The sequence below is a fragment of the Hypanus sabinus genome, chromosome 23 (genome assembly GCF_030144855.1).
Source record: "Hypanus sabinus isolate sHypSab1 chromosome 23, sHypSab1.hap1, whole genome shotgun sequence".
NCBI lineage: Eukaryota > Metazoa > Chordata > Chondrichthyes > Myliobatiformes > Dasyatidae > Hypanus > Hypanus sabinus.
The window spans coordinates 5,259,134-5,284,997 of record NC_082728.1 but is presented as its reverse complement, the minus strand read 5'-3'; the positions used below and the strand labels follow the sequence as shown (position 1 = coordinate 5,284,997).

Genomic DNA, 25,864 nt, shown 5'->3' with positions numbered 1-25,864 from the left:
CACAACTTGAACCCAATGTATCGATTACTTAAGTTTCAGTCAAAACTTTAAAAATACAAAAAATACAGTATAATACTCCCTTCTGTTGATATCTTTTACTCCGGATTGAATAAAAAGGAATTCTCATGCTGGGAAGAACACAACTTACCTTCACTTGGAAGCGGAGCTTCTCTGTCCCCTGATGCATTCACTGTTGGCTTATTTGGCTTCTCTTTAGCCACCAAGTCTCGAGGAGCTTCCAGAGAACCACAGCAAATGGCAAGTTGGAAGAGTGATCGGGCCAAACGATTATCACCCACCTTCACCAGAAAGTCCTGGATATACTGAGCATTAATACAAATACTAAATTATTATTGTTTCATTATTATTGTGGTAATAAATTATTACTGGTTCCTTGAGGTTGTCACTGCCAGAGGGGGGGGGGGGGGTGATATTCTCCCATTATGTATTAAAAGCTCCCAATGGTGAGCCTCTCAAATAGCCTCTGACAACCAAGTCCAGTTCCTGGCCTTCATGTTTGGCTTAGCTACTAAGCCTGGTGGAACCACTTTTACTGACAAAAGAGGCAAAGGTGGGTTACTGTCACCTTAAAACCTGCCATTTTGGGCAAAAAGGACTTGGCAACTGTGGTTGGTAGCTTATCTGGGAGAAGGAAAACTCTGATCTCAAACCTCCACTGCTTTGCAGCAATACCCACTGATGGGGAAGGCTTTGGGAGTATACCCTGAAGAAAAATCCAGAGCTGGAGTCCCTAGTGATGCCGCTGGTGTCAAACTGTATCGGCTTCTGCCGTTCCTTTGGATTCATCAGATGCATGGAGCGGAGAGTCTGCTACATGGGCAACATCCTGCTCTACATAATGTACTGCCCTGGCTTGTGTATTATATAGACAGCTGGGACGCAACATCCATGGTTGACTTATATTATTACTGTTAGTTTTAGCAAAGAGATTAGTGGGGTCCTGGAATACACTGCCAGGGGTGGTGGCAGAGGCAGACAGCACAGGAGCATTTTGATAGGTCTATGAATATGCACAGAAGGAAGGGCTATGGTCCATGCATGGGGAAGGGGGATTAATTAATTATGACTCATTGGTTAAATTAATTCAGCACCACATTGTGGGCTGAAGGGCCTGTTCCAAGCTGTACTGTTCTATGTTCTGAGTGTTGATTCGCTGTTTACTTTCTGATCTTGCAGGAGTCTGGAATCATGAGTAGTGTTAACTCTTAATATTTTAGTTTATTTTAAAGTGAAAACATTCAGATACTAAGCAAACTAAATAAAGAGCTGAGAAATGATGCCAAGAGGTGAATGGATGTGAAGACAAAAGGAATAAAGATCATGCCTCTGAAAAATCCTTCACTTTTACACTTAAGAAATTCCTTAGATAGGAGTAGGCTACATAATTAAAACAATTACATCGCGTAGGTAGTGTGCTAATACCTGGCAATGAAAAATGAGAAAAGTGATAAACCGTTAGTTTAGCTGCTGCACCGCTTTCTGCCAGTGAGTGGGGATGAACCACCACATACTGTGAGTTTGTTAAGAAGTACAGATCTTATAAAAAGTATTATTCAAAAAACAGTGGGTTCCAACACAAGGAAGCATGAAGAATAGCCAGGTCCAGACAAGGGTGACAGGCATCTTACTGGTGCACAGAAGCGAAATAACTGAAGATTTTCAGTCACATTACACCTAATACTCACTAAATCTACTTCCCTCACTTGCTCCTCTTAAAGCTTGCTCCCATAGTTAATCATCTTCATCATCTATTCACAAATAGCTTTGAGCTTCATCCATGTAAAAGGAAGAACATAGCATGCAGAAAAAATTTTATCAGTACCTTAGCCATTTTGTCACTGAAAACCTCCTTTGCATTCGTGAAAACACAAAAAACTGCCTCCGCTGCTGAGTTTGAGGTGTACTGTTTGCGGAGATCCAGGCACCCACTGGTAGAATACAGCTGTGGTCCACTAGCGGGGTCAAGCAGATTCCTCTTAACTTTGTTCATCCGACTCTGTACCTCCTCTTCTATTTCTCTCTGAATACGATTTTTTGCCGCTTCCAAAGCACTGCGCTCACTGTTTGCAGATTTCGTCAATGACTGTATAACAGAAATTTTAACGTATCAGAGAGACGGTTAGGAATTTGTTTTCTTACCTTCAGGGACATTTTTCCTTCCTTGTCAGCAGGATTTGTTAGCAATTTAATATCAACTGCAAAAACAAAAAGTCATCATGAGAGGATATGATTAGGAAACACACACTAAACGCTCAGCAGGTCAGGGAGCATCTATTGGAGAGGAATAAACAGTCGATGTTTCAGAATGAGACACAGGTTTTGATTTTTCTGAGATGGGGGACGAGTAAGATATGGGGCGGATAGATATAGTATTTTGTAGGAGGTATTTCCCCTGGTCAGAGGTGGTGCAGACGACAGGGCACGGGGAAGAGATTCAGAAGCAATATGAAAAGGATGGTGGTGAGTACCTAGAGTGCACAGCCTGAGAGAGGAATTGAAGTTGGGTTACTGGCAGCATTTCAGAAGTGTCTTCAGCATAGACACAATGGACCTAATGCTCAGCAGTGGGTTAACGTGGAGTCCTAAGAGACTGCAGATACTGGAGTCTGCAGCAACAAAACAAACTGCTGGAACGGATTATTATTGCCACAGGCACCAAGATAGAGTGAAAAGCTTTAGCTTGTTTGCCAACCAGACAGATCATTCCATACACAAGTGTACTGTCACAGTAAAAAAAAAAGGAAACAGAATACAGCGCTGCAGTTGGTGGAACGCATGTAGACAAAAGTGCAAGGGTCAAGATGAGGTAGATGGGGAGATCAGGAGTCCAGCTTTTATTGAACGATACCTTCAAAGATGAGCTTTATTTGTTACATTGAAACACTGGAGTGAAATGCGTCATTTGCGTCAATGGCCAACACAGCGCAAGACGTGCTGGGGGACAGCCCGTAAGTATCACCATGCTTTCAGCACCAAGGTAGCGTGCCCACAAGCTACTAATTCTAAGCTGTACAAGTTTGGGAGGAAAAGGGGAGCAGCCAGGCAAACCCACACGGTCACAGGGAGACTGCGGTGGGAATTGAACCCCGGTGGCTGACATTGTAAAGCATTACACCAGCCACTACGCTACCATCCCAAACAAGAGGCCTGTTGAAGTCCTGAGGAACTCAGTGGATCAAGCAGCATCAGTGTCGACCTGAAGCCACTAACCATCCACTTGTCTCCACAGATGCCCCGTGACCCGCTGGGTTCCTCAGGTAACTTGTTATTTTACTTAATAAGGGAAGGTGCCCACTGGATGAGATGGCTGAAGGGCCAGTTTCCGTGGTATACGATTCATCGATTTGTGATATCTCACTGAACACCTTCAGTAGGCTAGGTGACAACCTGGATGGGAGAGGAAATACATTAACATCCAAAGCACAACAACATTCTATTTATTTATTTACCTAGAGATATAGCCTAGTAACAGGCCTTTACAGTTCAACGAGCTCTCACGACCCAATTACACCCACGTGACCAACTAACTTACTAACCTGTATGCGTTTGGGAGGTGGACGGTGACCTACATGTCATGGGGAGAAACTCTTACAGACAGCGACAGAATTGAACCCAGGTCACGAGGGCTGTAATAGCCTTACGTTGATCACTACGCCCAAACACTGGACTTTACACTGGAACATAACAAAAGGAACTTACCGATAATGAAAGACCAATGCTGGTAATTCTGATGCCAAGATCGTACGGCGAATCACAGTGAAACCGATCAGCCAGGTGTTTTATAAATTCAGCCAAATCTATTTTAGCTGCTCTGACAGATCTTCTGTATGTGTTGAGGCTCTAGAGGATGGCAGAATGGGGTGGGGGACAGAAAGCAAATCATGAGTGTCTGTAAGCATAATGAAGCAGAACAAGAGCAGAATCAGAATCAGGTTTATCATCACTGGCATGTGATGTGAAATTTGCTAACTTAGCAGAAGCAGTTCAATGCACTACATAATCTAGCAGAGAGAAAAAAATAATAAATACTACAGTATATTAAAAAAGTGAGGTAGTGTCCAAGGGTTCAATATCCATTTAGGAATCAGATGGCAGAAGGGAAGAAGCTGTTCCTGAATCGCTGAGTGTGTGCCTTCAGGCTTCTGTATCTCCTACTTGATGCTAACAGTGAGAAAAGGGCATGCCCTGGTTGCTGGTGGTCCTTAATAATGGACACCTTCTGAGACACTACTCCTTAAAGATGTCCTGGGTACTTTGTAAGCTAGTGCCCGAGATGGAGCTGACTAGATTTACGACCCTCTGCAGTTTTTTTTGGCCCTGTGCAGTAGCAACCCCCCCCCCCACCCCCATACCAGACAGTGATGCAGCCTGTCAGAATGTTCTCCATGGTACAACTGTAGAAGTTTTTGAGTATATTTGTTGACATACCAAATCTCTTCAAACTCCCTAATAAAGTATAGCAGCTGTCTTACCTTCTTATAACTACATGGATATGTTAGAGATACGCTATGGTAACAGGCCCTTATACTCAACAAGCCCGCGCCACCCAGTTACACCCTTGTGACCCATTAACTTACAAACCTGCGGATTTTTGCGAGCTGGGCGTAAACCAGAACCCCTGGGCGAAACCCATGTGGTCACGGGGAGACCATACAGACTACTTACAAACAGAATCAGAACAGAACCCAAAACATTGGAGCTGTAAAATCATTGTGCAAGCTGTAGCCCCAACTTGACCTTATACAACTCTACTCTTCATGATGGGAAGAACATTTTTTTGGAAAGCAGATATCCACAAATCCGCAATTTAAATATGCACACGACTTGTTCCTGACTGTGAACAAGACTATTATAATTGGCATCATACTCTGCCCTGTTGCAGTAATGAAAAGTTATCTTGGCACTGAGCTAACAGAACTCTTCAAAATTTGACATTCTGCTTGGAAGGGAAAGCGCAACTTGAGACCAATATTAGATAGCCAAGAATTAAACAGAGAATTAACAAACTTCTCTACTTATAGTGCCCAGAATGAGTAATTCACTCCCCAGAGGCCAGACGTGGCAAGTGGAAGTGAGACAAGGATTTGAGGGACAACATAAAATACCACAACACAGCACGGCACCTTCAGCCCAATGTTGTTCCGACCTTTTAACCTGCTCTACAATCCTTCATTTTCTATCATTCATGTGCCTAAGAGTCTCTTAAATGCCCCTAATGTATCTGCCTCTACCACCACCCCTGGCAGCATGTTCCACACACCCACCACTCTCTCTGTGTGTAAAAATCTACCTCTGACATCCCCTCTAAACTTTCCTCCAATCACCTTAAAATTATGTCCTCTCATATTAGCCTTTTTCACCCTGGAAATAAGTCTCCGGCTGGCCACTCGATCTAAGCCTCTTATCGTCTTGTACACCTCTATCAAGTCACCTCTCGTTATCCTTCCCTCCAAATGTAATTCTATTTCATTAAGAAATATTTCAAGCTATATTTCATTCAGTCATTTGTATGCCCCCCAAAGACGCTTAGCGAATTTCTGCAGGTGCGCTGTGGAGAGCATTCTGACTGGTTGCATCACTGTCTAGTACGAAGGCGCCAATTCAGAGGATCAGGTAAAGTTCCAGAGGGTTGTAGATTCAGCCAGCTCCATCATGAACACTAGCCACCTCAGCATCATACCCTCTTCTCATTGCTACCATCAGGGAGGAAGTAGTAATGAAGACACACATTCAATGTTTTAGGATCAGCTTCTTCCCCTACACCATCAGATTTCTGAATAATCCATGAACACTACCTCACTACTTTGCTCTTTTTTGCACAGGTTTATTTTTTGTATTGTGTATTGTAACTTAAAGTACAACAAATTCCGCTGATAATTCCGGAGTAACAATCATTTCATTCTCCTTTACTTCTGTGTACTGAAGAATGACAATAAGCTATCTTGAATAAAGAAAACAAAACTTTTGAACTTATTTTGAAGTTATGCTAAAATATTATTTTATTGGTTTATTATTTTGAATCAGATGTGAAACCAACTTAAATAAATGTTGATTTCACTCCAAAGATGTCCTGTAAAGTACCTGTAAAATATCCACCGCCTCAATTTCAAATATATCTTCATCCTTCATTGTCGAAGGCACTTTGAACATCCTGTGCACGAGGGGCTGTTTGCATAAAGGCCCAAGGTTCAGTTCTTCAAAGCTTTGCTTGTTCTTCAGTGCTGCCAAGCACTGGTTCAACTCATGGAGAGTGGAAACACACCTACTGCTCTCAAAAGCCTTGAAGTAGAAAATATCAACGTTCTTCGTTAAAAAAAGCATATTGCCATACACAAGGGCTAGAACACATGCATCGAGTCACTTCTAAAGAGAAGACAATACTCCACTAGAGTATAACCCAAATAATGAGCACTTACCTGCTCATAGACTACCTGCCCCACTCCCATCAGGGAGGAGGCCACATCAGGACCATCAAGCTCAAAAACAGTTACTTTCCCCCAGCAGTAAGGCTGATTAACCCACTCATTAACCCACACTTTCTGATCCTAACCATCACTACTTCATCATTTCTTGTCAGTCCACCTTATGTACAGACATTCCTGTGCCTAGCATTACTTTATAGACACACAATGAATGTATATAAACTGTCTTATGTATTTATATATATTGTGGCATTTTATTATTGTGTTCTTTATCATATTGCTTTTTTTCTGTGCTGCATCAGATCCACAGTAAAAATTATTTTGTTCTCCTTTGCACTTGTGTGCTGGACATGGCATCAAACAATCCTGACTGTTACCTCAATGTAAGTGGTGACTTCTCGCAGTGTCTGTCGAAGTTCTTGAATTGCAGGAAGTTTATTAGGAGGCCAGATGCCAAGGTTTCTTAAATTCTCCACTCTGAAGGATCTGCAAACTCTAGTCAATACCTGCATCCAAAAAAATGTATTACAAACAAGCAGACACTGGAAATTTAAAGTTAAAGAAATGGTGCACCCACTTGGGCACATCAGGCAGAACCTACAAAAGGGTAATGTTTCAGATCTAACGTTTTGGACCAGAAGTGTTATCCCTGCTTCCTCTTCAACAGATGCTGTCTGATCCGTTGAGTCTTTAAGATTAGGTTTATTTGTTATATCATCCAAGAGGATCACAACTTTGTGTTGGGTTTGGAGGATTGTTTACCTCAATGACCCAGAGAGCCGTGTTGGCTGAAGTCAGGTCTTTATACTTGAGCCCTTGGTAGGGTCACCCATGCCCAACAGGTCAAAGGGTAGAGGCAAGACCAAGAGTGGTTCACCAGTCCTCCAGCTATGGGGGTTCAGCTCAGGGCTAGCATCCCAGACTGGTATTTGTTACAGAACAGCATTGAAGAATCCTTCTACATCTGAGTACGGTATTCCTGAGTTCCACTCTGAACTTGTGTGACTGGCAGTAGTGAAAACTGAGAGGAAGCTACTGACGCAGTGAAGGAAGCCCTGAACACGGCCAGAGATGGAGACCTTTCACTGCTGCCCTAAGCACCAGCAGCGTAACAGGCAGTTAGGAAGTTATTTATTACATGCATGTCAAAACATACAGTGAAATACATTGCTTTGCATCAACGACCAACACAGGAGGGGAGTAAACAGTTGACATAAAGATCTCAGCCTAAATGTTGACTCTTTATTCCCCTCCATAAATGCTGTCTGACTTGCTGAGTTCCTCCAGCATCTTGGGTACATGTCCATGAATATAGTTGTATGACAGCCTGTGGGAGTCAGAATTTCTATTTATATAAACCTGTGTTTTTCACCTTGTCAGAAGCAAGTAAAGTGCTGCTTCCTGAAGTTGTTTTTTTTTACCTTTTTTTCAGTAACTTGTTCCCTTTCAGCAGCCAGAGCACGAATAAACTCTTCAGCTCGTTGGTTCACTTCTTCCAAAGCGACACACCTGCTTCTTTGGCAAACTAGATTATCAGAGGCCAATGTCTCGACTTCCTGCATGACAGAGTTTAGCTCGTCCCTTACTTGCCTATAATAACTTTGGGGATATCGATGCATTGACCTTTTCTTCTTCAGTTCCTCTTCCTTGAGCTTCCTCAGGTTTAGTTTTGTCAATGCAGGGAAGTCTTCTGAAGACACTGATGAGAGTGGAGAAGCTGAACGTTGTCCTCCTGCTGCTGACCCATTGATACTTAGATTAAATATGGACGACTCAAGTTGCTGCACTTCAGGACTTGCTTTGCTGCTTGGTGCAGGCTGGCCAAAATTTGCTGAGGGTAAGGGGTTTTTGTAGACAGCTTCCCCCTCCATAACATTTTTTGGTCTTGTACTTAGATCAAAGCAGTTCTCTGAAGATCTTGTTGACTGAGATGATAACAATCCTTGGCCTGTTGGTCCAGAAGCCAATGGCAAAGCTCTTATTGGGAGGGCAGAGCCAAGGTTACTCACTGGAAACACCTGCATCCCCATTACCTTGGTGGGAGCTGTGGGAGAAATATGGGGAGAGAGAGAGAGAAAAAATATTATCTTTTGTTTGATCCACTTCAGTCCAATGGCAATAATTGCTACTGAGTCCAACATTCACTCAAAGATATTGATTAACATTTCCTTCCAGGACAAAGCAATGTTGTTAGTAGCCAATGCTGAATGACAGTCATTGATGTAGGAGATCTGCATTCAACAAATTCCAACAAAGAACAGTAACAAGATGGTTGAGGGGTAAATTTGAACAGCTTTCAAACCACATTCATGAATTGATGAGAGATATTAAAGAGGATTTTAGATGGGTACATGGATGATAGAAGAATGGAGGGGGTTTGTTGGATTGATCATAGAGAAGGTTAAAAGGTCAGCAAAGAATTGTGGGCCGAAAGACCGATACTGTGCTATAGTGTTCTACCTTCTATGTTCTTAATGGTTTGAAGGGCCTTTCTCTGAACTGGGTTTCTATGATAATGTAGATCTATAGATAGATTCGGGATAGTTTAAAAACTCTTAAACAGGCAGATGGATGATAGAAAAATGGAAGGCTATGCAGGAGGAAAGGGCAAGATAGATCTTAGAGTAGGTTAGAAGGTCAGGAAAAAAGGGGGCCTTAGAGCCTGTATGTCCTGTAGTGTTCTGTGATCATCCTCTTGTCTCTGTTGACGAGTCAGAGGTAGTTGTTTTTTTTTGGATCGGTGCTGTGCTGCCAGGGATAGCTGTAGAGGCAGAAACATTAGGGACATTTAATAAATTCTTAGATAGTTACATGGATGAAACTGAGTGGGAGGGAAGGGTTAGACTAATCTTGGGAGTTGGTTAAAAGATCGGCACAACATCCTGGGCCAAAGGGCCCGTACTGCGCGAGACTGTTTTATGTTCTGTGAAATCTGCATTCCCCAGTCAGCAGTGCGTTGATCCAGAAAGTTAGACAACACTTCTCCCCAGAAAACGTAGAGGCTGCAGCCTGGCTGACGGTCTTTCGGATTCTCAATAAAATGGCACACTACAATGGCCAGTCACAGTTTGACAGCTGTGCTCTCATTGTGCTAGTTGTGGAAAGAGAGCTTGTCACTGATACCCAAGTGCTGGCTTGTGGACTGTAGTTTTTGATGGGTCAAGGACTGTTTGGGGTGGGGGGGGGGACTAATGTTGTTGCTTGCATGGGGGGGCAGTGAGGACGGTGCTTCTGTTGGCGCAGGTGGAGGGGAGGGTGGGAGGGGTCAATGTTTTTACTGCTGCTTATGTGGAGAGAGGGGAATGGGGCTTTGGGGCTTCAACATTTCTATCATTCTATCTATGGGGTTTCTTATTTTGCAGATGTCTAAGAGGATGAATTTCAGGTTGTATACTGTATATTCACTGAAACTTAACGAACCTTTGAACCTTCGGTAACTTAGCCAGGCCAGTCCTCAGACTCCAGTGCAGAAGTTGCTGCACTGACCACATCTATAGTTACTTCATCAATGACCATGGCTCCATCACAAGATCAGAGGTGAGGATATTTGCTGGAAACTGCACCATGTTCAGTTCCATTCACAATCCCAAGAAAATGAAACAGGCCGCGTCTGCACACAGCAGCACTCATAACAGTTGGTGTGGGCTGAGACAGGACGTGCTGGCATTGGAGAGAGTTCAGAGGAGGTTAACAAGAATGATCCCAGAAATGAGGAGCTCTGGGTAAAGAATGGGGGCTGAGGTGTTCTTATTGAAAACTACCAAATATTTAAAGCCCTAGATGGAGTAGACATGGAGAAGATTTTTCCAATAGTGGGAGAGGGCACAACCTCAGAAAACAAGGATATCCTTTTAGAATGGAGATGAGGAGGAAATTCTTTAGCCAGCGAGTTGTGAATCTTTGCAATGCACTGCCTGAGTCAGTGGTGGAGGCAGATACACTAATGAAACTTAAGAGACTACTAGACAGGTTTTGAATTTAAGGTGGAGGGTTATATGGGGGAGGGGGCAGGGTTTAAGGGTCAGCACAACATTGTTGACTGAATGGCCTGTACTGTGCTGTATGGTTCTTTGTCTTGGCTCGAGATGCTGTCTGTTTATTTCCACAGATGCTGCATGACCTTCTAAATTCCTCCAGCAGTTTGTGTGTCTCTCTTTCTAATATTGACTGTCTTCTCATAATTTCTATCCCACAAGGGAGAGTTTTAATATCAACAATTTAAAATATTTAGGTACCTAAGGGAAGCAGCGGAGTTGCTGGGAAGCATCTGATGGGCGTCTCCACACTCCTTGCAGCAGCACCTGGCACCGAAGCTGACAATCCTACGTTAACGTTGTTCTGCCTCTCTTGTTTGGACCTCACTTTGACCACGTTGCCCAATGCTGGCACATTGACTACTTCCAGCACATCGCCCAAAGAACTGATCAGCTCCTTCACGCTGCTGAATCCATAATTGCTCAGTTTTAAATTCTGCCGATATTTCTTGCAGTAATATTCACATAGCTTTGTCTCAGGAATACCACCAGGCTCAGACTTGAACAGTTCCAAGATCTGACTTCGCAGTCGCTCCATGAGTTGATCTGTAAACAAAAGTAGAATGTTGAATTAGACAATGGATAAAGGTCCTGTGTGTAATAATCAGGTGTATAGGAAACTCCATATGATACACATTTTCCAAAGGATGAGGGGGGAAATAAATCTGCCATGATGGAATGGCACAGCAGATTTGATGGGCCGAATGGCCTAATTCTGCTCCCATTCTTATGGTCTTATAGTTCCAAAACATTGTTCCAGAGGGAACCATACAAGTACATGTAACATTTTACATGTACCACACCAGTAATCCACTAAATCCTCAGAATAACTTGAGTGCAGACAAGTCCTGATGAATATTCTCCATCCTAAGTGCTGACTGTTTATTCCTCTCCATAGATGCTGCCCGACCTGCCGGGTTCCTCCGGCATTTTGTGCGTGTTGCTCTGAGATTACTATTTCCTTTATTGAAACATAAACCAGTACAATACAGGCACAGACCATTTGGCCCACAATCAGCTAAAAAGCAAATCAAAACACCCAAACATTAATCCCTCCTACCTACAGTACATCCATATCCCCCCCCATCGCCCTTACATCCATGTGCCTTTCCAAACATCTCTTAAAAGCCTCTCATCTATTTGCCTCTACCACCACACCAGGCAGCGCATTCCAGGCATCCATCACTCGCTGAGTTGAAACTTACCTCTTTCATTCCTCTTGAAAGTACCCCCTTTCGCTCGTCTTGCCTTCAATACATGCCCTCTGGTATTAGACATTTCAACCCCGGGAATCAGATACTCCCTGTCCACTCTATCTATGCCTCTCATAATCTTGGAAACTCTATCAGATCTCCCCTCAGCCTCCACCGCTCCAGAGAAAACAACCCACATTTATCCGGCCTCTCCTGACAGCACCTTCCCTCTAAACCAGGCAGCATCCTGGTAAACCTCTTCTACACCCTCCTCAAAGCCTCAACATCCTTCTGACAGTGGGGAGGGGGCAACCAGATCTATACGCAATACAGTGGCCTAACCAGAGTTTTATAAAGCGGCAACATTAATTATAATTTAGAAGGCAAAGGAATACAGTACGGTAGTGTAGCGATTAGCAAAACATTTTACAACATCAACAAACCAGATTGTATGTTATCCCTGTGACCACAGAGGCTATTCTCCAGGTGCTCCGGTTTCCTTCCACATTCCAAATGTGCCTGGGTTAGTAGGTTAACTGGTCACGTGTGTGTAAATGGGCGGTGCAGGCCCATTGGGCCAGAAGGATCTGTAACCATGCTATATCTCTAAATAAATTAATTAAATAACACTTTATCATACAATCCTCCAAGAGGAACACGACCTTGTCATGGTTTGGAGGCTTAAGTGCCTCAGTGACTCGGACAGCGATGCTGGCTGGAGCCAGGGCTTTATGCTTTGGCTCTTGGTAGGGTCACCCGTGCCAAACAGGTCAAAGGGTGGAGGCCAGACTAAGAGTGGTCCACTGGGCCTCCAGGTTTGGGGGTTCAGCTCAAGGCTAACAGCCCTGACTGGTAAAAGAAAACTGTCACAGAAACAGCAATGGAGAATCCTTCTTTATCTGTGTGCCATGGTATAGAAAGAGAGAGATGAAGGATCTTCATTGCTGCCCTAAACACCTGTGGCGTAACAAGCAGAATAACATCATCACAATGCAGAACTTAAGACATGGCAGCTTGACCCCATTAGCTGAAGCGGAATGAAGGAACATGCCATCACTGGTGGCAAAGATAACAGTTCTCCTAAACACAAAATACTCTGCAGATGCTAGGGTCAAAGCAACACACACAACAAGCTGGAGGAACTCAGCAGGTCGAGCAGCATCTGTGGAAACAAACAGTCAATGTTTCGGGCCAAGACCCTTCATTGGGACTGAAGAGGGAGGGGGCAGAGGCCTATAAAGAAGGTGGGGGGAGGGTGGGAAGGAGAAGGCTGGTAGGTGCCAGGTGAAAAACCAGTAAGGGGAAAGATCAAAGGGTAGGGGAGGGGAAGCAGGGAGGGGATAGGCAGGAAAGGTGAAGGAATGTAAGGGGAAAGCACTATGGGTAGTAGAAGAAGGCAGAACCATGCGGGAGGTGATAGGCAGCTGGAGGAGGAGGCAGAGGGAAACTGGGATGGGGGAAGGGAGGGGGAGGGAATTACCAGAAGTTAGAGAATTCGATGATTATACCAAGGGGCTGGAGACTACCCAGACGGTATATGAGGTGTTGCTCCTCCAACCTAAGTTTGACCTCACCATGACAGTAGAGGAGGCCATGTACGGACATATCCAAATGGGAATGTGAAGCAGAGTTGAAGTGGGTGGCAACCAGGAGAAGCACCCACCCATTTCAACTCTGCTTCACATTCCCATTCGGATCCCCATCCCCCAGCAGCCTTCACTTCCTCAGGCTTTTGTCTTTGCTGATTCCTGTTGTCTACCACACCCATGCCATGCTCTCATTCAGGCTGATAAGCAAATAACACTGACGTAAATCTCCAAGCAAAATAACCTCCTCGTCCAATCAGAGGTTAACCAACGTCACATTCAAGTTTGCTGAGGACTCCACTGTTAAAGGTCAAATCAAATGTGGTAACACATCAGCATACAGGAAGGAGGCTGGAAATCTGGCTGAGTGCTGTCTCAACAACAACCTCTTACTCAATGTTAGAAACATAGAAAATAGGTGCAGGAGCAGGCCATTCGGCCCTTTGAGCCTGCACCACCATTCAGTATGATCATGACTGAACATCCAACTCAAAACCCTGTACCTGCTTTCTCTCCATACCCCCGATCCCTTTAGCCACAAGGGCCATATCTAACTTCCTCTTAAATATAGCCAATGAACCGACCTCAACTGTTTCCTGTGGCAGAGAATTCCACAGATTCACCACTCTCTGTGTGAAGAAGTTTTTCCTCATCTTGGTCCTAAAAGGTTTCCCCTTTATCCTTAAACTGTGACCCCTTGTTCTGGACTTCCCCAACATCGGAAACAATCTTCCTGCATCTAGCCTGTCCAATCCCTTTAGAATTTTATATGTTTCAATAAGATCCCCCCTCAATCTTCTAAATTCCAGTGATCATAAGCCCAGTCGATCCAGTCTTTCTTCATATGAAAGTCCTGCCATCCCAGGAATCAATCTGGTGAACCTCCTCTATACTCCCTCTATGGCAAGAATGTCTTTCCTCAGATTAGGGGACCAATACTGCACACAGTATTCTAGGTGCAGTCTCACCAAGGCCTTGTACAACTGCAGTAAAACCTCCCTGCTCCTGTATTCAAATCTTTTTGCTATGAATGCCAACATACCATTTGCCTTCTTCACCACCTGTGGTACCTGCATGCTCACCTTCAATGACTGGTGTACAATGATATCCAGGTCTCGTTGCACCTCCCCTTTTCCTAATCGGCCACCATTCAGGTAATAATCTGTTTCCCTGTTCTTGCAACCAAAGTAGATAACCTCACATTAATCCACATTAAACTGCATCTGCCATGAATTTGCCCACTCACCTAACCTATCCAAGTCACCCTGCATCCTCTTACCATCCTCCTCACAGCTAACACCGCCGCCCAGCTTCGTGTTATCCGCAAACTTGGAGATGCTGCATTTAATTCCCTCAATTAAATCATTAATATATATTGTAAACAACTGGGGTCCCAGCACTGAGCCTTGCAGTACCCCTCTAGTCACTGCCTGCCATTCTGAAAAGGTCCCGTTTACTCCCACTCTTTGCTTCCTGTCTGCCAACCAATTCTCTATCCACATCAATACCATACCCCCAATACTGTGTGCTTTAAGTTTGCACACTAATCTCCTGTGTGGGACCTTGTCAAAAGCCTTTTGAAAATCTAAATATACCACATCTACTGGCTCTCCCCTATCCACTCTGCTAGTTACATCTTCAAAAAATTCTATAAGATTCGTCAGACATGATTTTCCTTTCACAAATCCATGCTGACTTTGTCCGATGATTTCACCTCTTTCCAAATGTGCTGTTATCACATCTTTGATAACCGACTCTAGCATTTTCCCCACCACCAATGTCAGACTAACCGGTCTATAATTCCCCAGATTCTCTCTCCCTCCTTTTTTAAAAAGTGGGGTTACATTAGCCACCCTCCAATCCTCAGGAACTAATCCAGAATCTAAGGAATTTTGAAAAATTATCACTAGTGCATCCACTATTTCTTGGGCTACTTCCTTAAGCACTCTGGGATGCAGACCATCTGGCCCTGGGGATTTATCTGCCTTTAATCCCTTCAATTTACCTAATACCACTTCCCTAATAACATGTATTTCCCTCAGTTCCTCCATCTCACTAGACCCTCGGTCCCTTACTACTTCCGGAAGATTATTTATGTCCTCCTTAGTGAAGACAGAACCAAAGTAGTTATTCAATTGATCTGCCATGTTCTTGTTCCCTATGATCAATTCACCTGTTTCTGACTGTAAAGGACCTACATTTGTCTTGACCAATCTTTTTCTTTTCACATATCTATAAAAGCTTTTACAGTCAGTTTTTATGTTCCCTGCCAGCTTTCTCTCAATCTTTTTTCCCCTTTCCTAATTAAGCCCTTTGTTCGCCTCTGCTGGACTCTGAATTTCTCCCAGTCCTCAGGTGTGCCGCTTTTTTTTTTGCTAATTTATATGTTTCTTCTTTGGACTTGATACTATCCCTAATTTCCCTTGTCAGCCATGGGTGCACTACCTTCCCTGGTTTATTCTTTTGCCAAACTGGGATGAACAATTGTTGTAGTTCATCCATGCGATCTTTAAATGCTTGCCATTGCATATCCACCGTCAACCCTTTAAGTATCATTTGCCAGTCTATCTTAGCTAATTCACATCTCATACCTTCAAAGTTACCCTTCTTTAAGTTCAGAACCTTTGTTTCTGAATTAACTATGTCACTCTCCATCTTAATGAAGAATTCCACCATATTATGGTCACTCTTACCCAAGTTAGCATGACAAGATTGCTAACTGACCCTTCCTCATTGCTCAATACCCAATCTAGAATGGCCTGCTCTCTAGTTAGTTCCTCCACATGTTGGTTCAGAAAACCATCCCGCATACATTCCAAATAATCCTCTTCCTCAGCACCCTTACCAATTTGGTTCACCCAATCTATATGTAGGTTGAAGTCACCCATTATAACTACTATTCCTTTATTGCACGTATTTCTAATTTCCTGTTTAATGTCATCCCCAACCTCAAAACTACTGTTAGGTGGCCTGTACACAACTCCCACCAGCGTTTTCTGCCCCTTAGTGTTATGCAGCTCTATCCATATCGATTCCACATCCTCCAGGCTAATGTCCTTCCTTTATATTGCGTTAATCTCCTCTCTAACCAGCAATGCTACCCCACCTCCTTTTCTTTCCTATCCCTCCTGAATATTGAATATCCCTGGATGTTGAGCTCCCATCCTTGGTCACCATGGATCCATGTCTCTGTGATCCCAACTATATCATATTCATTAATAACTATCTGCACATTCAATTCATCCACCTTGTTAGCAAAACCAAGGAGCTGATTATAGACTTCCGGGCAGGGTCCATGTTTCAGTCCTCATCGGAGGATCAGAGGTGGAAAGGTTTAAATTCCTATATGTTATTATTTCAGAGGACCTATCCTGGGCAATTACAAAGAAAGCACAACACAGCCTCAACTTCCTCAGGAGTTTGCAAAGATTTGGCATGACATCCAAAACTTTGACAGACTTCTATAGATGTATAGTGGAGGGTATATCGGCTGGCTGCATCACAGCCTGGTGAGGAAACCCCAATGCCCTTGAATGGAAAATCCTACATAAAAGTCATGTATATAGCCCAATCCGTCATGGGTAGAGTCCTCCCACCATTAAATACATCTATGTGAAAAGCAGCATCTATCATCAGGGAACCTCACCACCCAGGTCATACTCTCTTCTCACTGCTGCCATCAGGAAGGTGGTACAGGAGCCTCAAGTCTCACACCAGCAGGTTCTGGAACAGTTCTTACCCCTTGACCATCAGGCTCTTACACCAGAGGGGATAACTTCACTTGTCCCATCACTGAACTGTTCCCACAACCAATCGGCTCTCACTATCAAGGACTCTTCATCTCATGTTCCTGATATTTATTTATTATTTTCTTTCTTTCTTTTTGTATTTCCACAGTTTGTTGCCTTCAGCATTCTGGTTGAACACCTTTCATTGATCCTGTTCTGGTCATTATTCTATGGACCGAGTACAGTATGCCCACAGGGAAATGAATCTCAGGGGTGTATATGGTGACATATATGCACTTTGAACATACCCTCACTTTTACCATTTTGTCCCTATTTGTGTTGTCATACACCAGATCATCACAAAGCAGGCACACACTGCAACAAGATCAGCAGGGCAGATACTGGGAATCTCATGCTGAGCAATTCTTTCCCTGACACACTAAAACATCTGCACAAGTTAAAAGTCAGCAGCGTCATGAAGTGCAGCTCGAATAACTTTTGGTAAGGTCACCTCCATCTAGAACAAAGTATGTGACTCCATCGTCCAAGTTCCACACCCATTCTCTCCATCACTGGTACACATACAAGTCACACTCCACCACGATCTGTGGCATTGAGGAGGACGTGGGCATCGGGGCCCTTAGGAACATCATCTGCAAGCCAGGCAGCATGCAGACGTCGAAGAATGGTGCTATCTCTTCATGAGCACTGGGCTCTGATCCTGAAACCTTCTGTTATGCAACAATTTCTGCAGCAGGAATGCAGCTGTTCACCACATTCTCAAAAGAAATTAGGAAGTGAAATGTACCGCCTACGTACCACAAATGAATACAAGAAACAGTTAAATTTCTGGGACTAGGCAGAATAACAGGTCAGCAGAGACTAGATGGAGCTGCTCCTGGACTCTATAATTCCTCAATTTCACATTCAGTTGTTTTTAAAATTTGTTATCACTGCAAAGATATAACGAAACCCCCTCAGGTGCAATGTAAGAAAATGTACCAGATCATACTTACTGTAGCAGCGTTTCAAAACGCATCTATCGTTACTTAAGAGTTCACACTGTGAACTTCAATTTGTAAACTTTAACATGCACCAAACTGCAGGAAGTGCAAGCTAAAAGGCAGAAAGCAGACACCCGAACCCGGAGTTAATCAGCATCTGTATCCAGCTTCAGTCTTGCAGACACAATGAATGAAAGGGACTATGTGACAAAGTACACATAGGAACTTACAAATTAGAAACCGGAGTAGGCCAGGCAGCTCTTTCAGCCTGCTCTGTCATTCATTAAAATCACGGCACATCTGACTGCTGTCTCCAAATCCGCATTCCAGTCACATTTAATCCTCTGCTTAATAACAATCCATTTACCTCTGTCTTACTATTCCATTAGCTTTATTTGTCACACGTACATTGACACCTACAGTGAAATGTGTCAATAACCAACACAGTCCAAGGACATGCCTGGGGGGCAGCCCGCAAATGACGCCACAATTCCAATGCCAACATAGCATACCCACAACTTACTAACCCTAGCCCAGACGTCTTTGGAATGTGGGAGGAAACCAGGGCACCCGGAGGAAACTCATGCCGTCACAGAGAGAACATACAAAGTCCTTACAGACAGCGGTGCAAAGTGAACGTGGATCACTGTCACTGTAAAACTTTACATGAGTTATGTGAACTACTACACAACCTTGTCGTCCTTTCAAAAACTCTGCTTCCACTGTCTTTTAAGGAAGTGTTCCAAAATACAAAGGTGGGGGGGACAGGGGTGGGGGGACCCTTTATTTTGTTTAAACAACAACTCCTAGTTCCAGATCCCCCTGCAAGAGCATTCAGGAAATAAGAGTGGGTGAAGTCAATGTCAAGTAAGGCAAAACAGCTAAATACTTTACAAGTAACACTTTTTCCTGTGGAAAATTGTACTAAGTTAACACCGCAAGCAATGAAGAGGTCAGCAAAGGTGAGGCTGACGAGGGTCGAGGCGTGCAGGTGCAATGCAAAGTCAGAGCAAGGTCGAGGCATGTTTGAGACGGAGTTGAGTCGGAGCATGCAGTCCGGAGTGAAGTGGGAGTGGAGGAGTTTCGGACCCCATCCATCTATACTGAGAGCAAGGCTGGATCAATCCAAGTGCCAGGCCGTTTTGGAAAGACTGTATGCGGGCCAGAGCACGGCGGCAGGGTCCAGGTGCAGAACATATCGATGTGGCGGAGCCCAGGTCCTAGTGCAGAGGATGACCAGGTGCTTGAACAATTTCAACACTGGGCCAGACAGGCTGAAAAGGCAGGGTGCATAACCAGAGATGAGGGTCGGGCCGGTTCTGCTTGCAACTCCGCGACGTTTCCTCTGCTCTCTGTCGGCACAGCGCTGAGGCTGAGGTTGTTTTCCTGTTACGGGCTTCGTGTCTGCAAACTCTATGAGGATTTGCCCGCTGTGTGATGAATCAGGCTGAGGATACGAGCCTGCACCAGCTGCTCCAGGCTACGGTCTCACTTTCGCTCTGAACACTGTCACCTGCTTTTACTATCTGTACGATTTTCTCTCTTTTCCCCTCTTTCTCTGTGCAATGGATGTTGGTCTTTTTTACTAAAATTGGGTTCTTTTGGGTTTCTTGTTTATGGCTTCCTGCAAGCAGACGGACCTCAGGGTTGTTTAACTCATACAAACTTTGATAATAAATGTACTTAAAACTTTAACCAGTAAAAGGAAATATTTAATTTTTAAACCTGATTATAATTAACACCAGAAGGCTCTCCAAGTTTCGACTGCAAGAGAGATTGCTTTGTATGAACTAGTAGTAGTGTAATCTTTGAGTGCAGTATGATACTCTCCCTGGGGGGGAGAACATCTGTGTGTGATTTGTTTAACATGGGGGGCTGATGCACGGGTGACCACTACACAGTTCTTGACAGATTGGGATCAGGGTCCAGTAGCATGGCGACCATAATGACTGAAGACCCTTCACTGCTGTCAAGCATCTGCCCATCGTCCACCAAAAGTGGGACTTCCCGGTGGCCAAACATTTTAATTCCAATCCACATTCCTGTTCCGTGTCAATCCATGGCCTCCTCTTGTGCCAAGATGGGGCCACTCTCAGAGTGATGGAGCCACAACTTAAATTCAGTCCGAATAGCCTCCATCCTGGTGGCATAAATATCTAGGTCCCCTCCTCCTTCCCTTTTCCCTTTTGTCCACTCTCCTCTCCCATCAGATTCCTTCCTCTCCAGCCCTTGACCTTTCCCACCCGACTGGCTTCATCTATCACCTTCCAGCTCCTCCTTCCCCTCCCCCACCCCACCATTTTATTCTGGCATCTTGTCCCTTCCTGCTCAGTCCTGAAGGAGGGTCTCAGCCTGAAACATCGACTGTTTGCTCTTTTCCATAGATACTGAGATCCCTCAGCATTGTGCCTACGCTGCTTTGGCTGTCTGGCATCAGCAGGTTTTCTTTCATTTGTGTAGCCTTCCTCCGCCTTCACTGCCGTAGTGATGTGTGAACATCTTCTGCCAGCTCCGCTGTTCAGGTCTTAGTTGGATCGTTCTTTGTCTGGAACCTCCTCCTTAATCTCACCGCCACAGGTGACTTTACAAGGAGGCAAGCTCCAAACAGCATCGCTCGCAGGAACTCAGGAACTCACAAGCCTCTCCAGCACCAGAAGCTAATGATCCTCGGCAAAGTTAGCATTAACTAACATGCATGTCATTTAACATATATTTGCACTTTACAGAATAATTATCCCACTATGGTATGTTTCAATATTACCTAATAAATAAATACAGCAAGCCTTAGTCATGCATTGCTTCGCCACAGTATACCAGATAATCGGATAATAGTTTTGACAAATTAACTAGTCCTCCAATCAGGAACAGCGTACATATAATTCATGAGTTTTACACTGGCATTCTTCCCAACAGCTGATTCTGAAGAACAACCATCCGGCAGCCCATGTATGCAGTGGGCTAGGACATGAATTACACCGGGGGAGAATATAAAGGAAACCCTTTAGTTTTCCACAGACAGGTACAAAAGTTACAAAAATAAATTGTGATTTAAGATAAAGAAAATACTTAAGATTTCAAAACAGCTGAAAAAACCTCCAGCAGTGTTGCCTTCTGTTTTCTAAATGCCACAGAAAATATGAAATTCTCTTTGTCTACTGAAGTGCAGTCACAACAACCTTGAAGATTAACATTAGCTGAAACCAACATGAGACAATATTTATACAGCATCTGGTTTGGACTTACCATACAAATGGAGTACAAATTCAGACAGAAAGATCAGCCCTTGAGCCAAACATTAGCAGACTACACAGACTACAGCTCTCCTCAAAGCGTTCTCTTTAAAACACTGAGTCTCTTTCCTTGTTATGAGTCAGCTACAGACTGCTCATCCAATGAGAAGCCAGAGGGCGAGATGATGAAACAAAACTGAAACTGAACAGATACCAGGCTACAGAATGGGTACTGCTTTAGAGCAACCACGATACCGATACCACATCATCCTTACTGGGAAAATATTAAGCTTGTTTAAACTATAAAATCAAAATCAGGTTTAATATCACTGGCATATGTTATGAGATCTGTTAGCTTTGCGGCAGTAGTACAATGACATAATAAAAGAGAAAACATTGAATTTTTTGAATAAAATAGTTAAATAAATGGTGAAAAATAGGAAATTATAAAAAGTGAGATGGAGTTCATGGGTTCAATGTCCATTCAGAAATCTGATGGCAGAGGGGAAGAAGCTGCTCCTGAATGTTGAGTGTGTGCCTGCAGACTCCTGTACTTCCTTCCTGTTGGTAGCAATGAGAAGAGGGCATGCCTAGGGTGATAGGGGTCCTTAATGATGGACGACGCCTTTTTGAGGCATCATTCCTTGAAGATGCCCTGGATATTATGGAGGCTAGTGCCAATGATGGAGCTGACTAAGTTTACAACTGTCTGCAGCTGACTTCAATCCTGCGCAGTAGCCCCCTCCCCACCCCACCCAACACCAGACGATGATGCAGCCATTTAGAATGCTCTCCACAGTCCATAGCTCATGTCATGATTCTGGCAGGAAAGCAAGAACCAGAAACAGATTTATTATCAGACGCGTGTTGTGTTATCTTGTGATAGCAGTACGTTGCATGAAGTCATAGAAATAGACAGATGGACAGAGCAAAAGAGGAAGAGCAATGTATGTTCACGGGCGATTCAGAAATCAGACAGTGCCGGGCAAGAAGAGTGAATTTAGATATGATCATCAGGTCACCCCTCACTCGTTAATGCAAATATGAGCGCTGAAATTTTATTCAGTGCACAGTGAGGACTGCCGAGCGCATCATTGGAGCCTCCCTGCCCTCTATTGTGGACCTGTACTCTTCCAGGTTGAAGAAGAGGGCAGGGAACATCATAAAGGACTCCTCTCATCCTGCACACGGACTGTTTGAACTGCTTCCGTCTGGTAGGCACTTCAGATTGCTCCAGACTAAGACTAAGAGGCACTGGAGAAGTTTTTTCCCTACTGCTGTCACTTTGCTGAACAGTTAACTGCTGGTTAACTGTCGGCTAACTATTACTTGGATTGCACTACTTGTATGTATAATCTATATTTTCATTTATATTTATCATTATTATTGTTATGAGCAGAGAGACAGCATCTGCCGGAAGTAAATTCCTTGTATGTGCACAGGTACTTGGCGATTAAAGTCTGATTCTGATATCTACTTGGCCAATCATGTGACAGCAACTGGATGCATAAAAGCATGCAGACATGGTCAAGAGTTCCAGTTGCTGTTCAGACCAAACATTAGAACAGGGAAGAAATGTGATCTAAGTGACTTTGGCCGTGGGTGGATTGTTGGTGCCAGTCAGGGTGGTTTGACTATCTCAGAAACTGCTGATTACTGGGGTTTACACGCACAACAATCTCTGAAATTTATAGATAATGGGGGCGGGGGGGTAAGGGAAGGGGTGGAGTTGATGAATGGTCTTTCTGTATTTCGTGGCTGTCTGGAAAAGATAGATAACAGAGTTGCATTGTACACGCATACTTTGACAATAACATGAACCTTAGAACCTTTGAAAAAAATCTAGTGAGTGGCAGTTCTGTGGGCAAAAATGCATTATTAATGAGAGAGGTCAGAGGAGAATGGCCAAACTGGTTCAAGCTGACAGGGAGGCAACAGTAGCTCAAATGACCATAATTACAACAGTGGTATGCAGAACAGCATCTCTGAAAACACAGCTCGTTGAGTCTTGACATGGATGGGCTACAGCAGAAAAAGACCACAAACACTCAGTGGTCACTTCAGTAAGTACAGGAGGTACATAGTAAAGTGGGCACTGAGTGCATGAAGGAGCAGAATTGTCCTATTGAGTTTGCTTCACCATTTCATCATGGCTGATCCAATTCCCTCGCAGCCGCAGTCTCCTGCCTTCATGCTCTGACTAATCAAGATTCTATCAACCTCTACTTTTAAAAATACCCAATGAATTTGTCTCCACAGCCGCCTGTGGCAACAAATTCCACAGATTTGCTACTCTCTGGCTAAAGAAATTCCTCCTCGTCTCTGTTCTAAATGGGCATCTGTCTATTCTGAGGCAGTGTCCTCTGGTTCTAGACTCCCCCACCATAGGAAAGGTCCTCGCCACATCCACTCTATCGAAGCTTTTCAACATTCAATAGGTTTCAATGAGATCCCCCCATTCTACCGAATTCCAGTGAATACAGACCCAGAGCAATCAAATGTTCCTCATATGGTAACCCTTTCTTGATTAACTTGATAATTAATTCACAGATCTGTTGTTCTGGAAGTAAAATGTTTCCAATACTGAAATACAGAATCCGTTTTCAAGAAAAACTGAGGATGAGGCTTGCTGTTCAAAACCTGGCAGATGACCTCACTTTCAGTTTCAATTCATTTGTTCAGTCATGCATTCTTCAAAGAATATATCCAGTTACTCAACTGCAAGCTGCCCTTTCACGTTCCAAAATCTAGTTAACTGTGCAAGGAGTTCGAAGTCAGGAGGTTAATATTACAACCTTAGAAAACCCTAGTTATGTCATATCTGGAGTATTGCGTACAGTTCTGGTCGCCCCACTATAGGAAGGATGTTGAGGATTTGGAGAGGGTGCCTGGTTTAGAGGGTATGTGCTATAACAAGAGGCTGGATATAATGCGAGTTGTTTACTCTGGAGCGTCAGAGGCTGAGGGGAGATCTGATAGGAGGGTTCCAAGATTATGAGAGGGATAGATAGAGTGGACAGGGAGTATCTGATTCCCAGAGTTGAAATGTCTAATATCACAGGGCATGCATTGAAGGTGAGAGGGGGTAGTTTCAAGGGGATGTGAGAAGTAAGTTTTATTTACTCAGAGTCATGGATGCCTGGAATGTGCTGCCTGGTGTGGTGGTGGAGGTAAATACAATAGAGGCTGCTAACAGACATTTGGATAGGCACATGGATGTAGGGAAGATGGAGGGATATGGACATGGTGTAGGTATGAGGGATTAGTGTTTTTTGGATGTTTTTGATTTGCTTTTTAGCTGACTGTGGGCTGAATGGCCTGTTCATGTACTGTACTGGTCTATGTTTTATGTTCTATGGACATCTCAACTTTACTTCAGCCCCCACTCTACCTGTTCAACTGACTGCCAAGTACCAAGTACAAGGTCGTACAGTGTGTAGCAGGCACTTCTAGCCACGTTGCCCCACCAACCCAATTTAATCCCAACCTAATCAGGGAAATTTACTATGACCCAATTTAGTTACAAGGTAAAAGGTTCCACTTTGGCCCCTTAAGATACTGTCCTTAACATTTCACATCACCTTTAATGTCTTTCCACTGGGAAATTGGTTTATTGTCACATGTTCTGAGGTTAAAGATTAACTTTATGTCACATGTACAGTACATCAAAACCAATTACTAAGCCACTCCACACAATATACTGCCAGAGGGAACAGCAAATCAGACAGCTTTTCCAGTCTCCTTTTCCCTCTCCCTCTAGAGGTCCTCATCTCAATCTCTGACTCTTAATTCGTTGCAAACCAGCCTAAGAGAAGATTTTCCCTTTTACACAGACTTCTTACAGACAGTGTGGGAATTGAACTCTGAACTCCAGAAAGCCCCGAGCTGTAAAAACGTCGTGCTAACCCCTACACTACCCTGGCAAAAGACAAAAATATTGTTCGTTGGTCCTAACCACTGGCCCCTCCCAGAGCCTCGTGGTTCTATCTGATTCACACACACTGTAGATCACTGACCCACATCATTACTGAAAGCACCTAATTCACTTTGCACCCGGTGTTGCCTTATGGTGCCAGGGTAGCGACACTATTAAGCTTGGAGTTCAGATCTGGTGTTGTCTGTACGTCCTCCTTGTGGAACGCATGGGTTTTCTCCGGGTGCTTTCCGGATTTCTGCCCACAGTTCAAAGTAGGTTGATTGGGCATTGTTAATTATCCTGTGACTAGGTTAGGGTAAATTGGGGTTGTAGGGTTGCTGTGCCTCAAAAGCCCAGAATGGCTTACTCCGTACTGCATCTCTGAATAAAGTAAGCCAATTTGCTATAGAAAGGGGAGGCACAGTAGTCTAGTGATTAGTGTAACACTTAACAGTGCCAACAATCAGGAGATCTGGGTTCAGTTCCCACCATTGTCTATAAGGAGCTTGTACATTCTCTCCATGACTGCATGACTTCCTCTGGGTGCCCTGGTTTCCTCCCACATTCCAAAGACACAAGGTTAGTGGGCACCAGAAGGAGGGTCTCTTGCAGGCTAACCCCAGCACATCTTCGGGCTGCAATGGCTGTTGATACAAACGATGCATTTCCCTCTATGTGTTGGTGTACATGTGACAAATAAAACTAGTCTTTTAGCCTTTATTCCAATCTT

At 43.9% G+C, this 25,864-nt stretch overlaps 1 protein-coding gene across 1 annotated transcript in view; it reads right to left on the bottom strand.

The window, feature by feature from the left end:
- wu:fj29h11 (uncharacterized) overlaps positions 1-25,864 on the bottom strand; it is a 157,395-nt gene that overhangs the window by 92,380 nt on the left and 39,151 nt on the right. Inside the window, exons 9-15 of the mRNA XM_059949087.1 lie at positions 10,679-11,023; positions 7,865-8,487; positions 6,821-6,949; positions 6,103-6,300; positions 3,721-3,861; positions 1,844-2,104; positions 149-323 (exon numbers count right to left, since the gene is read on the bottom strand). Of these exons, the coding sequence (XP_059805070.1) occupies positions 149-323; positions 1,844-2,104; positions 3,721-3,861; positions 6,103-6,300; positions 6,821-6,949; positions 7,865-8,487; positions 10,679-11,023 (1,872 nt within the window). The remainder of the gene's footprint in view (positions 1-148; positions 324-1,843; positions 2,105-3,720; positions 3,862-6,102; positions 6,301-6,820; positions 6,950-7,864; positions 8,488-10,678; positions 11,024-25,864) is intronic.